This window comes from Orycteropus afer, unplaced genomic scaffold (genome assembly GCF_000298275.1).
Source record: "Orycteropus afer afer isolate SDZICR_OR568_19922 unplaced genomic scaffold, OryAfe1.0 scaffold00388, whole genome shotgun sequence".
Lineage (NCBI taxonomy): Eukaryota > Metazoa > Chordata > Mammalia > Tubulidentata > Orycteropodidae > Orycteropus > Orycteropus afer.
The window spans coordinates 902,773-918,857 of record NW_006921975.1 but is presented as its reverse complement, the minus strand read 5'-3'; the positions used below and the strand labels follow the sequence as shown (position 1 = coordinate 918,857).

The following is a 16,085-nucleotide window of genomic DNA, read 5'->3' as shown; positions in this document are numbered from 1 at the left end:
ACTTGACTGCTAACCAGAAGGCTGGCAGTTCAAACCCACCAGCCACTCCTCGGAAGGAAGATGGGGTGATCTACTTCCGTAGTGATACTGCCTCGGCAACCCAAGGAGGGGTTGCTATGAGTTGGGGCCAACTCGACAGCACATAACAACAACAACAACACTCTAAACCAACACACTACACTTTTAACAACACAGCTTGCTTAAAGATCAACAAGCTTCTTTTAAAACCAGGATCTCTAGGAGGGTGGAACCTCCCTATTTAGACCTTAGTGTGAATGTGTTTAATCAGACTACTCTGTTCCTAAGACCTAGCAAGAGCAGCACTACTGAAGAATTTGGAGAGCACAGTATCTTGAAGTAGGACAGGCAGATAATGGACCCTTTGCAATAAGAAAGAGGAAGTACAGAAAGAAAAAGAGCACTGTTTAGCACTTTTTCCTGTGGTCCTGATGGATTCAGTCACCCATATGCCATTGGAAAACATCTCCTTCTACAATCTAAATTAGCTCCTATATTACAGAGCTGGGTCCAGTCTCTGGCTTAAGGCATAGCCTGGGGAAGAGGCAGTAGTGACAAGATAAAAAATAATAGGGGGAAAGAAGTGAGCGAAGGGGGCCAGATGATGGGGAGTAGGGGAGAAGGCAGATCCAATGCTGGTCTCAGGGCCATAAATGGCCTGTCTGTCCTTTAAAGGTCAAAGATTTTATTTTCATTACCAATAATATCTTAAAAGAGGCTCAAAACTTCCTTTTGAGTATATTTTGGTGCTTTGCATTCTAAGCACCTCAGCTTGCCATTTGAGAACCCTAGGATTCTGAGCATTGATTGAAGGAACTTGTTTAAAGTATTTTTAAAAATGTGGAACAAAACTCAAAATCATTTAAAAAAAAAAAAAAAAGAGTAGGCTTACTGGTTGGATAGAAACTGGTGGGATCCCAGGGCTAAGGAATATCCCTTAGTCACAGAGCTGGAACTGAACCCACCCAGTGGCTCAATTTTCAGCCAAACAATAGACAGGTCTATAAGGTAAACAATAACTCCTTAGAACAATCAACCATTCAAGATCAAAAGGACATTTTCCTAAGGACAAAGTTCAGAAGGCAGGAAAGTTTAGGAAAGAAGGAGGAATGGAAACAAGAAACACAGGGAGGAAGTGGGATGGGTGATGCTCCATTGAAGGACCACAATCAATGTCACAAAACAATGTATGAATTGTTGAATGAAAAACTGATTTGCTCTGTATATTTCACCCAAATCACAACCAGAAGTTAAGAAAAATAAAGTATAAAAAGACCCCGGTTTCCTGGTGAGATACAAAATGCAGATATTCTGGCTGTCAAGCCCTGCACTAACCTAGAAAATGTCACCACCCTGACACTAAAGGTTCATCATTTTTTCAAATCTCAAGTACTCTGCAATTGCATATTATTTTTAAATGATGGTACATTTCTTAAAATATCTCAAAATGAGATCACCCTTCTGCTCTCAACAGCAAATGAAGGAAGAAAGGAAATAGGCTGTGGGGAGTTGCGATGATAGAAGCCAGATCTTTGTGACTAGAGGAAGTCTTATCAATGACTCTATGTGTTGGTGGGTCTAACTTATCCAAAATAAGCAAAGAAATTCTATGGCATTAAATTGGTGCCATTTGGAGCAACATGCACTAGTATTGACAGTATTTCTCACATGAATCTGAACACACAGCAGTTGATTGCTTCATAATAGAATTATGCCACCCTCTATGTATAATACATTTTTTATCCAGAGTTATTAGAGAGAATCCATTTAAAATTCAATAGCTCTAGAAAGAAGACAGGGTAAAGAAGAAACAATCTCTAAGAGATAAAATATTTATCCTAGGGCCAGAATAGAGCTAGCCCAGTAGGGTTTCATATATTTGCCAAGTGGCTGTGAATGTGGCCCTCACACTTTAAGTGGAGAACTAAGAAGCAGTGGCCTGACCTCCTGGGGATGTATCAGCCTCTCAGTTGAGGAAGTCCTATCTTAGCAGAGGGAGCTCTGGTACCTAGTGCCTAAGGCACTTGACTGCTAACCAGAAGGCTGGCAGTTCAAACCCACCAGCTTCTCCTCAGAAGGAAGGTTGGGCAATCTAATTCTGTAGTGATACCGCCTCGGAAACCCAAGAAGGGGTCCCTATGAGTCAGGTCTGACTCAACAGCATATAACAATAACAATCTTAGCAGAACAATTACCTGTATTATTCCTCTATGGTGATACCCAACCATGGGCAAGTTGGTTTGCCATTTTAATAATCCATTGCCATATTAATAATCCATTTTTCAACAATCTAGTCAACTCTGTGGTAATTTGACCTGACCACAGACAAGATGATCATATCAGACAGCCAGTCAGTAACTCAAAAACAATCGATAGACTAGTCCTCTCATTGTTGAAAATAGTCCTTTTATCCAATAGTCAGAGAGCCAAGTTATATCTTTCATACCAAGACCAGTGGGTGCATGTGCATAAAGTATTTAGAATACATATCTGTGGAAAACCGATTATGTGTGTAGTACACTCTTTCTGGGATCATTTTTCAGCTGGGCAACAGATGTGTGTAATAAAGCTATGTTATTCACATAGACTCTATTTCCTATTCTGTCTGGCTCTATCCATTGTTCTCAGTATACAATATGGCAACTCTTTCCCTTCTGGCCCTGTTCCCTTCCCCACTCCCTCATAAAACTTGCTTTCTGTCTGGAAGTACAACAAGACACCCAGTTAGATCAAACTTAACACACCTCCATCACAAAGCTACCACAAGCTGCCGCCGACAATTATCACTTGAGGGGTGACCCTCCTCACCACACACAGCCTACCTGAGGAGTGCCTTTTTTTCTATCCTCATTATTTAACAGTGTGTGCCGATTACTCAAAGCGATATGGGCAGGCCCTGGTAAATATAGCGTTGCTGTAGTGTTAACTTTTTATAAGGTAATGCTCAGGTTGCCTGCAGTGTCTAAAATTACTCTGTGGCCAGGGCCCCCTGCTTTATCGCTTTCTATAGTTTTAAAGTAGTTTGAAGCTTGAATAACATAAAATAACATAATATAATGTTATTTATGTTATTTCCCACGTGAAGAACGCCTGTAAACCTTGCAGTATTGAAACTCAGTGAACAAGGCATCTTAGACAAGCTGAAAAACAAATGGTGGTACGATAAGGGGGAGTGTGGCGCCAAGGATTCCGGGAGTAAGGTCAGTCGCTGAAGGTCTTTTTGTACTGATTAGCAATCACATTTTGACCCACTGTTTATTTTCTACCCTAAAACAGCTTTCCTTCGCAACACACACTCCCTGACACAGTGGGACCCCTTTATAATACCAGCGCTAAAGGAATAAGGCAAACACAAGCCTCCGTGGCCCGCCACATGGCATCCATCACTGACTCAATAGAACTGTTGTTGTTATTACGGAACTCAATCTGGCCCACCATATTCCACAGCTGTAAAATAACAAGCTGTGTTATAAGGGGGTTTTACTGTATTTCACATTTTGGAAGTTCAAAAAGAAACTCTAACGACAGATAACCTACCCCCCCCCAAAAAAAAAATGAAAGATCCAGTTGTGACAGTACTTTTTTTTTTTAACCTCTTACAGTGACAGAGACTTTGCAGTTGTAAATACCTTTGATTGTTAAGATATTATGTCAATTCCATCTGAAAATAGTTAAATAAGTAGAAAAGACTGGGCTCTGTAAGCGGAATGACGAGCCTCGTCCCAGCTGTTTTTGTATTGAGTTCAGCATCTATTTGGATCTCAGATCTCATTAAGTCTGTCACACATCTCTCTTCCAAAGGTCTCATTTGAATCTCTGTACATAATATTTTTAAAAAAAATTTAGCAGCATGCTCCTTAAGGGTGTACATTGTCAGGACAACATCACATTGATAAGCATGAAACACTCTTCCCCGCCTCCTTCCTGCCCCCCTTCGCTCCCCAAGGAAGTTCTTTTTAGTTTCAATTTTTGCCTCTCTTTCTTTCTTTCTTTCTTTCTTTTTTTTTTTGAACTAATATTGTGGTATCAGTTAATTCATTTCATGAAATGCCACTCATTTTCCCTGTGCAGTGAACCATTTTGCTACTGGTTTTCTATATCCCACATCGGAGAATTCTGTAACTGTTGTGAAATTTGAACACATGGAACGTGAAGCTTTTCTTGTTGCCAGAGCTTACGTGGGCTATGTCAAAGACCTTTCTACTCCATCAAATATCACATACATATAAAGTCTAATGGCAGAAGGAGGGTTACCAGAAATCAGTCCATTTCCTAATGGACTATACAACATCCTTGCAGATAGCCTCACCAGCCTCCTTAAGGAGATGATCTATTGTTTCCTAAGTGACCAAAATGCATACTGCTTGTCTAGCCAACTGTCATTCATCCTAGGAGACTGACTATTTGCAAGGCTGTTGTAGACATGAGGCACTCCCACACCCCTCTGCCCAACTATGTGATTCGATTCCAATTGGCCTTTTCATTAAGGTAAACAAGTTCAGGACTGGCACGTATGAAAATAAAACCAGAATGGCATGGCCATATAGTCTTTGTATTTAATTCTTTAAGTGATACCAGGACTAGCTGAGTCATGGAGAGTTAAGCACCAGCAATGGCCAGCATCTGCTCACTGTGTTATCATTTAAATAAAATACTTAGTTCACTGGTTTAACAATTTGGGTATTCCATTCAATTCCATACAGCAGCAAAATGGTTACATCCCCTCTAAAAAGACTACAAAATGCTACTTTATTTTACTTTTTTCAAAGAAAGACTCCTGGCCCTTGGTGTGTCCTACCCCAAGGTAGGGCTCAAGGCACCAACTTTTATCTTTCCATTGTTCAGCAGTTCAGTTTTTGCTTTTTATAAAGGCAGATAGATTAGTAAGACTTGCACAGTTTGACCCGAAAGTCACTGACCGGCTTCCTTGATTTCCCCCCGCCCCACCCCCAATGTTAAATAGACAGTAGACAAGTGTAGTATTTTTCATTAATACTGTTTGCTACAATTTACTCCCTGGAGTAAAAGCTAAAAATGAGCTGGACTTTTTTTTTTTTTTTTTTTTTTTTAACCATCAGCCTTCTAAAGAAGCTTTCTGATTTCTATGGAGTAAATCCCGAACCCAGTGGGTTCTCCTGACAGTTTCCTTAAACTCTCAGGAAGATGGAATGGAGCCAATTCTTCATGCTGTGCCCTTGACCTGGCAGTACAGAGATTTGCTGCCCTGATTTTAACTAAGATGAGAACTTAGCTACCAATCCCCAAAGGGAGCAATTTCTCAGCCACTGAGGGAAGGGGAAAAGTTAACTCTTTTTAAACAAACCATAAGTCCCCAGATAAGAATATCAGGAATCTCTAATATTCTCAGCTGGTGCCTTAAAGACTAGCTGGCAAAGTTTGTCACAGGGAGAACAAGGGAGAAAGGGGTGTTGCGGGGCAGAGAGGGGAAAGAGTGCTTCAAGTTCCCAAATGAAAAGAGTGTTACATTTCTAGAGATTACGTCACAGCTCCAGTCTGGCAAATGGTTTTTATTGCGGCTGGCAGAGGAATAAATTGTGCTTGTGTTTACTCTTTTGTCCCCACTCCCAAGTGCTGTTTTATTTAGTGGTTGAACACCATTTGGAAGTACTAAGTGACTGAAGGAGTGAAAGAAAAGAACATTTAGGTGAGGATCACAACTGTCAACAGAAGCACAATCTATCGTCTTGCTGGTCATTATGAGACATTAGCCAATTGCCAGAGTTGAGTCAGAACACTTACATCAATGTTTAGTTATTTTACAACTTAGAACTATCCTATAGTGTTGTAATGTATTATAATGTCCCAAAGCCTTTGTTTTCCCCAAGAACTAATCGCATTGTTCATTTCTCTTAGGACAAGACCAGCGCTCTGAGCCTGAGCAATGTGGCAGGCGTTTTCTATATACTTGTCGGAGGTCTGGGGCTGGCCATGATGGTGGCTTTGATAGAATTCTGTTACAAATCACGGGCAGAGTCCAAACGCATGAAACTCACAAAGAACACCCAAAACTTTAAGCCTGCTCCGGCCACCAACACTCAGAATTACGCTACATACAGAGAAGGCTACAACGTGTATGGAACAGAGAGTGTTAAGATCTAGGGGTACGGTTAAGGTCTAGTCAATTTAGCCTTACTTTGCTGTGTGTTAATCTCTTTCTTTCTTCTTGCTTTGTTTTTCAGTTTGGTTTTATTGTTTCAAGCACTGTCTATTCTTTGCAACCATCTGACTGTTTATTTAAAAACGATGGTTGTTCTTTCTTGTCAGGCAATGGTGCTTTTCTTAAAAAAAATAAAATAAAATAAAATAAAACCACTGCCATTGAGTTGATTCTGACTTGTAGAAACCCTATAAGACAGATTAGAACTGCCCTATAGGGTTTGCAAGGCTGTAAATCTTTACAGAAGCAGACTGTCTCAGCTTTTTCCCGAACAGCCGACCTTTAGGTTAGCAGCTGAGAGTCTTAACCACTTTGCCACTGGAGCTCCCTAATAGCATAGTTGTAATGAAATTGTGTTCTGTGACCCAAAAAGAAAAGTATACTGTGGAGCAGCACTGTTCAATAGAAATACATGCAAGTCACACATGAGCTGCACGTGTAATTTTAAATGCTCTAGTAGTGCAGTAAAAAGGGGGAAAAGAAACAAGTGCCATTAATTCTAATCACATATTTTATTAAGCCAGTGTATCCAAAATATATGATTTCAACATGTTATCAATATAAAAAAATTATTAATGAGATATATTACATTCTTCATACTAAATCTTAGAAACCTAGTGTGTATTTAACAATTGCAGCACGTCTCACTGGGACTGGCTATGTATCAAGTGCTCGGTAGTCACATGTAGCCGGTGGCTATCGTATTGGATAATGTGGATCTAAGGAAAGCAGCTGCTGTGGAACGAAAGTTAGAATTAGAAATGGAAGGGAGGCACTACCACCTTGAGTAGCTGTGGTTCTTTTCAATAATCAGTTTAAGCCTGAGACAGTTTTCTTAATCTTGAGTCCCTTTGTTGTCCCTTCCTTGGAAGCAATACTCAGGTAAGTGTCTCCCAAAGGACAGTGTAGACTCCTTACTGTTGGCCACCTCCAAATTCGTATGGACAAGAGGCTGTCTGATTCCACTTTGACTCTGGCAGCTATGGCCAAACCCCACCAATAACACAGACATACCCAAAGGCTGGCTTGAATTAGGATAACATCTAAATTCCGGAAGTGTTTAAAAGTGTGCAGTGTAGTCTTGTTACCTTCAAGTACATCTGTCATCACTAACACTCCTTCGTGAATTGGAACAGAACAATTAGCAACTTTATATCCCTCATTTTAGGAGGAAGATTTTTGACCCTATGAGTAAACCTCAATGCGCTTAAATTTCTACAAATGCGTTTGTGTTTTGTCCTTCTTTTATTTCACATTAAGGCTCTAAATTCAGTCATCTTTTTAAATATTTCAATCCAAATAAATTATTTGCCTTCATGTTGAAAAGTATCATCTAGTTTCATGAATTTGCTGGTTGTTCGTTCCTGCTACAGACTGTAGCATTTTGCTACAACGTATTCAGTACACGGAACTGCATTTCTGAGTGTGCAATACATGGATTCATCCGTAATTGGCATTGTTTGCATGCAACCATTTGATGTGCCAATTTCTTTTAAATGTTTTACTCTTGAGTAATTTCTATAGGCCCATTACAATTTTGTGCAAATTATTTGCTTTTTCTTAAGATAGTATATGGGTGATTTCAGCCTAGCTTAATTATCCCAAATTCAAGGTATTGGCATCCAAATAAATAATACTCCTTGAATCTGTGTAACACTCTTCCAGGCATTCTCATATTGCCTCATCTGAAGGAAAATAGACCACATTTGAGGTAACCCAGCCACATCAAGTGACTTGCTCAAGGCAACACATACAAGTGTGGCTCTATTCTTTACTACACTGCCTCTAATCATCCATGGCCTGGTGGCCTCCAGGAACCTTGGAACCCCAATAGAATTCTGTCAAATGGAGAGAAGATTCTAAGTCCATGTCCCACTTGGCCACAAAATCAAATCTTGAGGGACCTCATCAAGTCTCCATCTGTCCCACTTCTTATGGACTCCACCTGAGGTGGTTTATTCAATGACTTCTATTTTCCTAACAAAGAATCTTTCTGAAACAGAGGTATTGGGGCTCAGCCCCCAGATCTTCTTAATCAACAACCATTCCATCTGAGAATCTGTGTTTCCATCCCTCAGCTACCATAGCTTCAGTCTCTTTTTGAAGCCGCAGAGCAAGGCTTCTCTAATGGCATCGTGCATGGGAAGCGCCTGGGAATCGTGAAAATGCAGCTTCTGGCTCAGCAGGTTGGGGGTGAGACCTGAGAGTCTGCCTTGCTCACAAGCGCCCAGGTGGTGCAAATGCCATTTGTCCAAGGAGTTGGAAGAGTCTAGAGAAAATTATCTCAGAGAGCGTAGCTTAAAAAAAAGAAAAAAGGAAAATTAGGATTAGCAGATCTTTGGTTGTATTGGGCAGAATTTTACAGCCTTAAGGTAGAGGCCCAGAACATCAAACCTGGGGTAAAAGCCTCAGAAATAAACTTGCCACAACTTCGGGTCCTCTGGCTTTCCTTTGGTCATCTTGTCTGAGGCAAAAACCACATTTCAATAGACACTGAACCCTAGTGGTTCCTTAATAAACACTGAGCCCTTGCAGCCTAGTTAGCTAGCACGTTGGCAACCATCTCTGGGATGACATGCAAAGAAAACCCAGGAAGAGCCTCTGTGAACAAATCTGTCCTCTGAGTCTGTGTGAAGTCTCAAGACAAGAAGGAAAGGCCTCAAAAGATGCCAGGAAGACCTTACATGTGTCAGTCAAGAGGTATGAAGCAGGCAGAGCAGGAAATAGAAACCATCCTCAGCCAATTGGGTGATGGGATGTTATAGGCGAATGTTGGTTAAGCAAAGAGTGGGATCTTCACCCATTCGTCATTTATTTTCCAAGAAGTTCTGCGATGTTTCTGAGCAACTTCTAATCTCTTACCTAGTTCTTAGGCTTCCAGTTCTCTGACAACCTTGGAGTACCAGTAATTCTTCAGGAGGTGTCCGTGGGTGGTGCAAATAGTTAACATGCTAAACTGCTAACCAAAAGGTTGGCCGCTCAAGTCCGAAGAACAGCCTGGAACCCTACCTCCCCCACACCCCCCACAAAAAGAAAAAAAAATCAGTCAATGAATGTTCTTCATGAAGGATGACTTAGGGGCAAACCACCTCCAAAACTATGATCCAAATGAAATCTGGTTAATAAAAGCCAAAATCCAAACTCACTGCCACCAAGTCGATTCTGACTCACAGCAACCCCCTTTTAGTTTCTGAGGTGGTAAATCTTTATGGAAGTAGATTGCCCAGTCTTCCTTCCATGGAGTGGCTGGTGGGTTTGAACGGCCAACCTTCTGGTTACCAGGCAAATGCCTTAGGCACTACACCACCACAGCTCCTTGGTTAATGAAAGGTCATCCTTAAAAGTGGAAGGAGTAGCCTCTTGTTTTCTCTCAGTGATAGCAGTGTCAGGATTATTGGATGTGTTGTGGAGAACAGGTGCCTCAGCCTCAGATATCGGGAGCAGACAGGGAGCCTTGGTGGCACAGTGGTTAAGCACTCGGCTGCTAACTGGAATGTCAGCAGTTCAAACTCATCAGCTGCTCTGCAGGAGAAAGATGTAGCAGTCTGTTTCTATAAAGATTGCACCCTTGGAAACCCTGTGGGGTCGTTCTACTCTATCTTATAGGGTCACCATGAGTCGCAATCAACTCATTGGCAACTGGTTAAGGAGTAGATAGCCACTTGAGTACCTGCTGCCTCTTTGGGTTACTGACCAACTCTTGGCAGTGTGGCCCCCAAGTATGCCTTAGCAGGTGACCAGCTATCAAGTGCTCCAAATTCACTGTACTCTAAGTTTGGCTCTGCTAGGAATAGTTTGAAGACTTCTTCCCACTTTCCTCAATGTTGTTCAGAAACACTTCTGTCTTCTTCAACAATGGTTTTGAAATCCCTCTCATTTTCAAGACCTCAAGATGCCTGAAGTTAGGGAAAGGATTTTCATTTTCTCTCTAACTCTGTTCTGTTTAGTCTTCCTAGAAAATATTAACTTTGTTCATGTGATCATTTTCCTTCTGCAGCCTATGTGTAGGCATTCTTGCTGGAGAAGTTGTTTTGGTTACTTTGGGCTTTTCTAACAGAAATACCACAAATGTATGGCTTTAACAAACAGGGATTTATTCTCTTACAGTTTTGGAGGCTAGATGTCCGAGTTCAAAGTGCCAGCTCTAGGGACTGGGTGAAAGCCCCTCGACCTTGGACTTCAGCTCTGCCTCCTGCTTCCGGCCCACGGAAGCTGGAGGTGTCTCTTAGCTCAGGCAGCTGCTGGCTGCTGAGACTGACAAACACAAGGTCGACAAGCAAAATACCACAGTCCCAAGATTATCAAACAATATAGCAGGCCACTAGTTCAAGTCCAGAAAAAGTCTCAAGATTGGCAGGGCATGGCAGGCTGCTGGATGAAGAGTTGGCTACACGTAGGGTCCAAGCGTGCCAAAAAGCCACTGAGACTTTTCTCAAAACTTCTCCTTATATGCTAGAAGCAGACCACATCCCTAAGGCAGCTACTCAGCTGCCCCAGTAGATTCCATCATGGAGTTGATTACCAGTCTCATCATGGGGAATAACTGCCTCCAGCTGCCCAGCCACTCAAAACCAGGCCCAGCCAAGTTGATATACAACTTAACTACCACTGAAGTTTTCCTATTTAAAAGAATTCATCTTATCTTTTTTGTTTTCTTTTCCACATGAACCAAAGTTTATTAAAACAACAAAGGAGAGAGAGAGAGGGACTTTGGCCTATGCTAGCCTCCCATTTCTCTCCAAATAAAGGGATTCCTAAAAGAATTCATTTTATGTTAAGTGGAAGAACCATTCTAGATAACGGAAGTGTTGACGTTCATTATGTTCAGAAGTCTTTTACCTCAATGATAACACTATTATTATCACCATTTACAATCAGGAAAGGAGGGACTAAGAGGTTAATGACTTTCTCAAAGTCATGCAGCTAATGATATCCCATGGCTAATTGGTGGGAGAGGGAACTTTGACCTTTCTTTCCTGGGTATAAAACTTCTCCAAGCTTCTGAGATAGAACTGATAGATAGACTTAAGACTCTAAAAGTTCCAAGAAAGAGGTTTACCCACTTCCATGTTAGTCTTATTTTGCCCCTCTTGGGGCTTTTGGCCTTCAGGTGCATCTTTGACATTCTTCTTATAGATACTTATTCCAGGGCCCATGGTAGATAGTTCACTACCTAAGTGATCGTGCCACTCATGTGGGATTCAATTTAGTGTCGTCTCTGGAGAGAAAGATGTGTCCTATCAATGTAGAGGGAAAGGATGGTGGGGTGAGTTTGAAGAGGAAGCAGGAAACTAGCCTTCGGTTTTTAGGGTCAGGAGCAAATGAATGAATGAATCCCCTCCAAAAGGAGGGCATCAGCAGCATCTCGATCAGGCCCAGAATATCAGGGCAAAGACCCCAATGGATGCCAAGTTCCTTCATGGGTATCGCTATTCTGGCTGCTTCCTGGAATGTGCTGTCTCTTTAAAGTCCTGTGCTATCTTCAGATTTTAATAGCTAAGGTTATAGGTGTTAAGAAAAACAAGCTGTCACCTTTATGGTAATGAGCAGCAAATTTTCTTCTCACAGTCAGAATGGATTTCAATCCAACAAACCAGAGAACACTGTTTACCTTCTGTCGTAGGTAAACAGCACTTTATCATAGGTTCTGTAATTAGAATACCCTATGCAGTGCAGTCGTCCTGAGTACCTGCATTCAAATGCAACTAAGTCTTTCTAGTATACCTATAACCTAAGCAATTAAAGTCTTGAGTTGGATGTCATTCAATGCCTGTATATTCCTTAGCACAATGTACACAGTAGAGAATTGACCTCATTTAACCTATCTCAAAGCATTTGCATTGAGCTAAAGAATTTAGCCAGACCTCTTGCTTAAAGCCCATCAGAAGAGTGCAGCCCCAGAGATGCCAATGTGAGAAAACAGCCAGGGTATTTTTCCTAAGATAGACTGAGCCATAAGAAACTTCTGAATTCCTGGGAGAAATCCCCTTCAAACTGAAATATCCCCTTGCCTTTGCAGATCCCTTCCCACCGGAGGCATGTGATGAGAGGAATCACCGAAAAGGTGGCTGCTTCAAGGATCCTGAGCCAGATTTCACTCTCCTTGGTGTCGGGCATGACACGAATATTGCTGATGGTGCAATGACCTTTCAATAGGAAAAACTGATTTTTTTTTCCTTCAGTGCCTTATGGAATACTCTGAGACTCGCGACAATGCAAACCATCATTGAAATCTTCTTGCTTTGCTTGAAACAAAAATTAAAATAAAAACCAACAAAAAAAATGGACAGGCAAGATTCCAGTATGTGAAAAAAAAATCTTATTTAAAAAAATCTATTCAACAAAAGCCATTCTTTGATACCACTGCACAGTATAAAAATACCATGTTCTTTAATACACACACACAGACACACACACACAAATTTAAAATTCCAATCCAGCAAATAGCCCCATCTTAGCTAAAATAATTAATTCTTCCTGATTTAAAAAAAAGAAAACAAAAAAGAAAAAGAATCTTTGAGTCCCAGTGTTTGGGAAGACAGACTGGCATTTCTTCTAGGATCTGTTGATCAGATATTTTGGATATTTCCTGTTGGTAGTGATGTTCTGTGCACCCTACTTCCTTTCAATGTTGCTGAAATGTGTATATCTTTAGAATGTAAACACCAACACTTAGATAATTCAAATATTTTGGGAAAGGGACTCAATGGTGACTTCTCTGTATCCTTGAAATGGTTTGTGAAAATGCGTTCATAACTTCCCACTCGGTGAAGGGATTAGCAGAGCGTGTTAACGCACTCTTGTGTGTAGCAAGGGATGGGGCACTATCAGGCATCCCTCTCGGTGCTTTCGTAAAAAGATCCTGGGGCTTTCCAAGAAGCCTGGAATTTCAGCTCACAGATCTGTTTTTCTTGCTTCAGTGTGTATTTTAAGTCTATATAGCTGAGTATTTTGCATTGAGGTGAGGGAAATGTTGCCTATACTCCCAGATGTGTTTAGAATATCTTTCTCAGAAAAAAACACTGTGTTTAGCTCTGCTTTCTCTGCTAAGTATGCCTTTCAAGTGTATACCACGGAGACAGGATCATGTTGCGAGAAGGGCCAGCGAGTTCAGACCACAGTTCTCAATCTGACTTTACTCTTGCTAGGTCTGTCCAACCAGCTGTTGCCTGTTCCTGCCCGTGGCTCTCCGTCAGACTGCATGTGTCCTTTTCTAGTTTGCAAAGATGAAATGCATTCCCAAACCTACTGCTAAACTGAGGGCCTCAGCATCACTCCCAGGTCCTTGCTTGGAGAAGTCTTTCTACTGACGCTCTCAGAAGATTGCTCCACTGCTCCATGGGCTATCAAGAAACTAATTGCGTACCTGCCATTGGCATCATCAGAACAGTCAGAGGAAATAGTCTCCGCTCACTAATTACCTCCTATATAAAAAAACAATGTATGCTTTCTGTAGTTCAGTAGTTCGCTCTCATCAGTGACGTGCATTGGGAAGCTACCAGACTGTAAGACATAGGAGCTCACGTTCATTTCCCAAGTGTGATCCTTAGATGAGTAGTTGACTCGCTGCATATTTGCTCTTGTCTTCAGAAGAGAAAGGAAGAAGTCTTGTTCCAATGAAACGTTTCCAGAAAAGTGTAATATAAACTTTCATTCCAAAAATTGTGTCATTAGCAAATAACTCACCAATCAAATTTTAAACAGTATTGAACAAAAAGAAAGCTGTTGTGTTTTTATTTTATTTTTATTTTTATTTTTTTCATGAAACTGTGATTTTCAACTTCTGAATGCTATAACGTCCCCAGCACGGGAAGCTAACGCTGTGCAAATACGAAATTGTATAAAACAAACCAACCAACCTACACACAAATGTTTTCATAGGCACTGTATAAAGAGAAATGTATGTTTATTGATTCAAATCAGTTTTTCAGAGAGGAAACTTTACTTATTAGATGAAGAGGCGGGTAAATTGGTTTGTTATTTTTTAAAAACTTGCATGTTTTAAAAAAATGTTGATTGCTTCCAATTTCTGCTACTAACTTCAAGCTATGGGAGTTTGGCGGTAGTCACTTGAGGATTTTTTTTTTTTTTCAATTCTTTTATTTTTGTTGTTAAAATTGTACTTCAGTGAACAGAAAAATTGCCAAGCAAACTAATGGCCGTAAAAGCATAAATTGCATGTGTGGGCATAAATTACAGAGACTCATTGCTCTGTATTGTACAAAGTTTTAATACATTTTGTAAATAAATTGTAAAGAAAGTATTCTGTTTCTGTGCTTTGACTAGCCATTTAACATCTGCTTGGATGCAGGTATCAAGAAGGTGGTATTCACTAATTTACTTCCCATCAGAAGGTTTGCCAATGATGTAACAGTCACCTTACTGGTGATTTTCAGAAAGGATTCCACCTCTACCCACCCCAACTGCAACTGCAGTCGGGCTCAGGACTCTCAACACAAACAGCACCAGGATTTGGTGTGCCAGGATCACCAGTGGTGAGGTAGTGTCCACAAACAGCAAGAGGCAGGAATTCAGTCCCTATGTGAAGGAGGGATATTTTTCCTTTAGGACCCTTCATCCTCATTCTTTGTGTACACTCCTTGGGACCCTCTCCCAAGGCTTGTCTTGACCCTAACCTTGGGCCCCAGACCTCCATCTCCAGATCTGACCTCCCAAGGAAGTGTCTAAACTCAGGACTGATGGGCTTCAAAAACACTTCCAATTACTTTCCCATTTCATTGCAAAGAATATGTCCTAGTACTCTTATGAGTGATGATAAATTAATGTCCCAATGGAAAATCTTTATTCCACCAAGGCCCACTGATCTAGAGTGGGGGGAAAAATCATTAACTTGGGGTTATAGTAATTTTAGAATATTTCTAAGAGAGAAATAAAAAGCTAATGAACTAGTCTGATTTGTAGATTCTGAACATGGAGTACAACTATATCCAATAAATAAAACATTTCAGTGTTGTTGTTGTTAGGTGCCATCAAGTCAGCTCCAACTCATAGCAACCCTATGTACAATAGAAAGAAACACTGGCCTGTTTCTGCGCCAGCCTCACAATACTTCCTATACTTGAGCCCTATTGTCACAGCCACTGTGTCAATCCATCTCATTGCTTCAATATAGACCAGTTTTCTAACATGGCCACCACAGAGAACAGGATCAAATGATAGGAAGGAAGCAATGGTTATAGTTTTCAATGGAGAAAAGAAGGAAACTGCAGAGGAGGTGCTAGAGAGATAAAGGAAGAAAGATATCTGGGGCTAGGGAGCTACGGAGCAGTGAGCACAAGGAAGAAAAATAGGAATGGAAAAGGACAACTTTCAGAAAATTCTGAAGTACAGGCTGACATAATTACACTGTGATCAACTTGGCCTGTAGGGTTCAACATATTACTACCGTTTTAACTATTCAGTTGGCTGGTGAACCACTTACCCTTTGTAACTCTTCAACTGCTTTTCTTTCCTTTGATTAGGATACCCATAGCAGTCCCACCAGAAAATAACTGATTCTCTAGGGAGCAGCTTCAGTGACTACATTAAAGTTATGATCCCCTCGGGTGCTGATGAAATCAGCTCCAGTATCAAATTATGTCCCAGGTCTTCCAAAATAATAGATTTCTATTTTAACAGGAACTTCAGTTCCTTAGCTTAAAGGAGAACTAATCTCAGGCATTGTGGCAGATGATGGTAGAGATAGTTTAGGTGAGATTTTATTTTTATTCTCCTTGAAGGAAGGGAGAAGCAAAAAGGGGTACTTTAATTGATTCTCAAATGACTATAGATAACTATATATTTTGCTTACACATAGGGCCAACCTTGCCAACCAGGTCTGGAGCTTCAAATGACACACTCCTCCTATTCACAAAAGAATGACTACTAA

The 16,085-nt window shown here is 40.9% G+C and overlaps 1 protein-coding gene across 1 annotated transcript in view; it reads left to right on the top strand.

Annotated features, from left to right (window-relative positions):
- The window catches only part of GRIA3 (glutamate ionotropic receptor AMPA type subunit 3), a 359,162-nt gene extending 353,024 nt beyond the window's left edge, over nt 1–6,138 (top strand). Inside the window, exon 15 of the mRNA XM_007953365.2 lies at nt 5,893–6,138. Coding sequence (XP_007951556.1) covers nt 5,893–6,138 — 246 coding nt within the window. The remainder of the gene's footprint in view (nt 1–5,892) is intronic.
- Nucleotides 6,139–16,085: the final 9,947 nt, after the last annotated feature.